The sequence below is a fragment of the Hyalella azteca genome, unplaced genomic scaffold, assembly GCF_000764305.2.
Source record: "Hyalella azteca isolate HAZT.00-mixed unplaced genomic scaffold, Hazt_2.0.2 contig1449, whole genome shotgun sequence".
In the NCBI taxonomy this organism is placed as follows: domain Eukaryota; kingdom Metazoa; phylum Arthropoda; class Malacostraca; order Amphipoda; family Hyalellidae; genus Hyalella; species Hyalella azteca.
In genome coordinates this window covers 5124-11179 of record NW_025931767.1, presented here as the reverse complement: position 1 = coordinate 11179, position 6056 = coordinate 5124, and the positions used below count along the sequence as shown (strand labels likewise).

The 6056-nt window shown below is 39.0% G+C and overlaps 1 protein-coding gene across 1 annotated transcript in view; it reads left to right on the top strand.

Moving 5' to 3' along the window:
* Positions 1–264: 264 nt before the first annotated feature.
* The window catches only part of LOC125178565, a gene marked incomplete at both ends in the record, with an annotated part of 10857 nt that continues 5065 nt past the window's right edge, over positions 265–6056 (top strand). The window contains 2 exons of the mRNA XM_047882628.1: positions 265–518; positions 5072–5306. Of these exons, the coding sequence (XP_047738584.1) occupies positions 265–518; positions 5072–5306 (489 nt within the window). The remainder of the gene's footprint in view (positions 519–5071; positions 5307–6056) is intronic.

Sequence of the window (6056 nt, the reverse complement as noted above, 5' to 3'; positions counted from 1 at the left end):
CTTATAGGAGCCGTACGCATCAGAGTCAACTGTTGATACACTCTTACTTATAGGAGCCGTACGCATCAGAGTCAACTGTTGATACACTCTTATTTATAGGAGCCATACGCATCAGAGTCAACTGTTGATACACTCTTACTTAGGAGCCGTACGCTTTAACATTTTCATACATTATGTAATCAAATAGTAATCAGCTTAAAGGATTTCCATGCCACTTGTTTGCCCCACTCAGAAGTTTTTAACTGTTGATACACTCTTACCTAGGAGCCGTATGCGTCAGAATGGTCTTCATCATCACTCCACTCGTTCTACTCGAACGAGCATCTCCACGCAGACGACGTTGACCCTATGCCTGACCTGGAGAAGGGCTGGGGTATGCCCTCTCCTCCGTGTTGCGGGTCCGTGGTGCCGTATGCTCACACCAGACAGGCGCCCCCCTTCACCAGGGTCATCACGGGACCCACCGTCGACGTCTGGCAGCCCAAGCAGAAGGACATGGACGTGGTGGCTCCTGGAAGGTAAGATCACTTCACAAATGAGTAGAGAATTACACCTTATAGTGGTACTTTGAATACGAAACGAACAATAATTCGATAAGTTGAGGTGTGCGTAGATTTCGTAGCCTATGGAAAGAATTCGTTGGTGTATGGTAAACTTCAATAAGGCATCCGACTAGTAACGGTATAAGAGCAAAATTAAGTGGCAGCTCTAAAAATTAACTCAATAAGGTATCTCAATAGTAACTGTCCAAGAGCGGTATTGAATGGGAGCTTCGAGAAAGTTGCACTAATTGATGCAGAAAGATTTTTCGCGAAGTCGAATTCTGTCGCCTTTATAAAAAAATGTTGTCGATGCGTCAGTCCTAAACGCGTAGACTCCCTTGAGTAATATTGTGCCAAAGCTAATCGGTAGTCATAAATAACGGTCATACTCGGCAGGCGATGTACGCAATCGCATCAATCAATTCTCATTCCGTTCCATTAACTAATTGGTTCTAAATCCTTATTAACACTCGTACTTCTGATATGCTAATTAACTTGGGAGGAAAAGAGCAAACAGAATTTTATATTTAATTTATTTAATTTTTTCAAACAGAAGGTTTGAATTTTCTACAGGAGTATAGTTCAAAATTTTTGTCCAAACCCTCAAATAAAGTGTTCTGCAAGATGGGCAAAATTTGCTCTTCAATTCCTGCAATAATGCATTCTGGAATACGGATCGAATTAGCATAGTGTGAATACATTATAAGTGCTGCAATAATGTATTCACATCATAAGTAGAATACGCAGCCTTCAATGCGTCACAAACATACACAATTCAGTAACGACAGTAAAACTTCTCTAAGGCCCACGCAGTATATTTACCCCGCAGTCTGTGTGCTATCATTTCTTGCACTGATCTATCATCAGAGTCTTAGGCCTTTCTTTTCTAAATTGTACTCAATTGTACGCCCACTCACACTCATTATTAAGAAGTGCTTCATGTACTTATTATTGGAGCAACCTTTTGGTGATAACGCAAATTACTTTGAAAATAATTCATGGTTAGTGAATCATAACTTTTTTACAATGAATCAATATTCGTCGTTCATTGTGTTTCAAATTGGGTTTATAGGGTGTTTGTCTCGATGTTTCAATTGAAATTTGAGAAAATGATCAAGCTCCCGTCAGTCTACAGAACAACGTGCCGAATTTAATGCAGCGACAATTTATCTACGAATCAGTTGATGCTTGAAGATTTGCATTCCTTTCCTCCTAGCAAGTTAACAATTAGATGACATTCTACAAGCGAAAGAAATTAACCACTGTTGAAACGGCAGTTCAATAAGAAGGCTTTCCTAGAGTCTCCTTGCTAATTTTTCGACTAAACTCATCTTGTTCTCTAATCTAATGACTTATGGAAGGTATCAGATAACTTGACAATCATTACTAATTTCATTTCCATCATTCATATTATAGTCTTCAGAGCGCTAAATACTTCATTTCTAAAACTTTTAATAGCTTTGATCTACTGTATATACCAGACTGAAAATTCCCTCATTGCTTAATACTCCAAATGAACTTGAGTTCTCAATCAAGAAGATTTTTTTTATCGAGCAAAGGAATATTGTAGACATGTACAAACTAGAGCTGCGCAATAATACCTATGAGGCATGTCATTACCTTGAGAGGCGGCGTTAGCCGGTGCAGCGTGCGTGACTACCGTGCACCTACATCATGACACTGCTCTACTTAGCAGGTTACTCGCTCTACTGTGAGGGAGGGGTACTCGCTCTACTGAGGGAGGGGTACTCGCTCTACTTATAAGGGCACTCGTTCGACTTAGAGAGGTACTCTCTCCATTTGTAAGGGTACTTTCTCTACTTATAGGGGTACTCTCTCTACGTAATTATAGGGGTATTCTCTCTACTTATAGGAGTACTCACTCTACTTATAGGAGTATTCTTTCTACTTATAGGGGTACTCGCTCTACTTATAAGAGTACTCTCTCTACTTGTAGGGGTACTCTCTCTACTCATAAGAGTAGTCGCTCGCACTGCTTCGAACAATTTGCTCAAAATGAATTTATCTGCTCTTCTTGAGCTCGTCTCGCACTATTCATGCACCGTATGCAAGGTGCTTATCAATTATGAAGTTCTAATTTTACTCGACCTCTTACCGCTCTATTTGCGCACCATATGCGCCCAACTTGCATTACGCATGTCAATTAGTTCGCTCGTCCTAAGTTTGGTTCATACTCTACACTGTTAGAAAAATTACCGTTAACGGTATTATCGGCGTTTCAGTGGCCGGTCGGCACGCGAAAAGAAACACCGTGTCGCCGTTTTTATTCTAATTAAACACTAGAAATCCGTAAAACATCTGATAAAAACGGCGAAACGGTTTATTTTCACGGGGCGACCGGCCACTAGAACACCAGTGGGACCGTTTTTTCACCATTTTTTCTAACAGTCTACAAGCGTATTTCTTCCTCTACTTGCGTCGCAAGAGCGACGAACCTCTTTCTATTTGGACTTCACTCTAGCTTCGTAGTCATAAAGTTGTCATCATGTTTTTCCGTAATATTGTTGCTGCTATTAATTGCATAATTAATAGCAGCATAAACAGAATTAGAAGAAAATAAGGTTGATTAATAATTCACGGCATATGTTTTCTGAAAACACCAAGCTAAAACCCAAAGAGCATCGATGAAAATTAATGAAAAAAAGACAAAATACATTTTTTCCAATATTATACATACCCAATTTTATTCTCCACATTAAATGGTACGTTTACCTTTAACACTGAGTTAGTCAAATATTATTTTTAGTATAATATATACTAAAAAAATATATGCACCACAATAAATGTTTAGCACCGCTGTATATAGCGTCTTTATAATTTTTGTGTCCTTGCATTAAGTCAGAAAATATTTGTAATATTCTGTGATATAATTTTATAACTAACTCACTTTCTATAGTGGAATGATACCTAGAAAATTCATTAGGCTTCCACTACTATCATTCTAAACAATGCAGGACAGCTCACTGCAGTATTTCTAAAGGAAAAAACCTTGATGTTCTCAAATTTGGTCTCACCTCCATATGCATTTCTTTACTTTCACCCTCATACTGGTATACCCATAAAGGCACCTCGGCCGTGTACTTTCTTAAGCAGAAGACAGCCCAGATATTCCGACGAGTCTCTAAGCCAAAGCTTGGTCAGGGAGGTTTTAGCGTGAGACTTTTGGCGTTGTTGGTGCGCTTGCCAGTAACGAGTCGTAGTCATTTAGCCTTGCCGGCCGGGCGTTTGCTGACCTAAATTGGGCCATTAACTAAGCCAGGAGGTGTATGAGAGAGCCCTTGGTGAGCGCTTCTAATATAACCTTATGATATTGTCATGAAATTCAATGGCTCGCCAGCTTGCCAATCTACATGCACTCAGTCTGCCAAATAAAGCCAGCATTTCCAACATGTACGACCTCAATAGTTGCTCAATTTTCCAGCTGAATTTTTCATTCTCAAGAAAATACTAAAAAAATCTGTTTGTTTTTCGCCGGTTAATGCCAGCTGCGCCCCGCAATCTCCGTGACCAACATCGTGTAATAAACTAAATTTCCTTTGCTTCGATCCGTTGTAGTAAAAGAAGGGAAACAGTTACATAATGTTGCAAATGTGTTGAACCATTATTCACATATGATTTTAGATGAAATACAACAACAATCAGGAATATAATGGAAAAATCAATTATCACGGTGATAAAAGTAACTAATTAATCATGTATCTTATATAGTGAGTTGTTGGTACTAATTATTTTCACTATCTTATATCGTACGATTATTTCAGAGATCGGCAATAGCAATATATTTCGATGCCCATTACAGAAGTGAATGGGAATCGAAAATTTTCAGAAAAAAAAAATAAATTAGAGTATCTCATGTTCACCTCTGCATGATAATTATTCGTAGAATAATAAACCGAACATTCATAATTAAAAAGTTATTGTCATCACTTATATTGCAGGATCACATCTTATATTTGATTAACGCGAATCTTACGAGGATCGCATTCTCGAAGACTGTTTTGACAATCAATCATAACCTCTCATGTGATCCACGTCTCATGAGAGAATATTTATCTTATTTAACTCGTATTTTCCTGTTTCTCTTTACAATTATCAATAGGATTTACTCATACTTCCATGCTTCTCTTTACAATTATCAATAGGATTTACTCATACTTCCATGCTTCTCTTTACAATTACAATAGGATTTACTCATACTCCCATGCTTCTCTTTACAATTATCAATAGGATTTACTCATACTTCCATGTTTCTCTTAACAATTATGAATAGGATAGGATTTACCCATAATTCCATGCTTCTCTTTCCAATTATCAATAGGATTTACTCATAATTCCATTCTTCTCTTTACAATAATCAATAGGACTTTCTGTGAAAATTATCCACACTCACCTCATCACGGATATTTATTTTCTGACAGGATCGCAGACTTGACGGCGTGGTTATCAATAGGATTTTCTATGGCAATTATCCACACTCACCTCATTCGCGGACTTTTATTTTCTGACAGGATCGCGGACTTGACGGCGTGGGTGAACTCGTCGACAGGTAACGTGGTGTTGGAGTGGACTGCTGTGGGCAGTGACAGAGACTGGGGCCGCGCGCACCATTACGTCGCAGCCGTCACCTCTTCCAAAGCGCAGGCCGCGAACGCCTGTACAGGCAAACAGCTCAAGGGTCTGCCGCATCCAGCACCTGCAGGCGAACGTGAAGAAGCTGCCGTGGATCTCCGTGTAAATGATAAGGTGAGCGAAATTTGTTAAATATTCTGGACTTTGTTGTTGATGTGAGGTTTTATGTGTCGCCAGATATCCACGGGCGACGATTGAAAGCGAGGTTGATGCTCAAGTAAAGTGGTTGACATACAGAGCTAAGATTCTCAATGTAAAAAATAGATAAGTGAAATACCTCGTGAGTGATTGAACTGTACGTAACAAGTATTGGAAAATTACTACTATAATCTATTACTCGAAGCATCTTCAAATTGATTTATAATTACTTAGATTCACTAAAAACTTAATAGCAAAGAAAACTCCACAAAAATTCATAGTATCTTTAAAGAAAACGTTTCGGAGTCCAGCTCCATCGTCAGTTCGAAAATTCTAGAACACAGATAAATCAGTGATTAGTACAAGTCAAGAATACAACGAAAATCCTAAGCTGCAAAACCTACCTATTTACAATTTCAAGCGGGTAAGAGCTAAAAGCTAAATTCAAACTAGGCCTATGTTTAAAAATATACAATGATTCTAAAATGCGCAAATCAGAAACACCGGAACTGGAAGCTAAAACTTTGAAGTCACTGTCAGAAACTGGAACATCGCACTGCTCGGCGTGAACCCGCACAGCCGAATGAGGTGGGCGCGACAGTAAGTTACCAGTTCTACAACTCCTGCCCCTATGTTCTGCGACCCGAGAATAAAGATTGCGAGACGTCATTCCGACGTACGCAGATGCACATCGTGCACAACTATATTTATAAACTAGGGACGCTC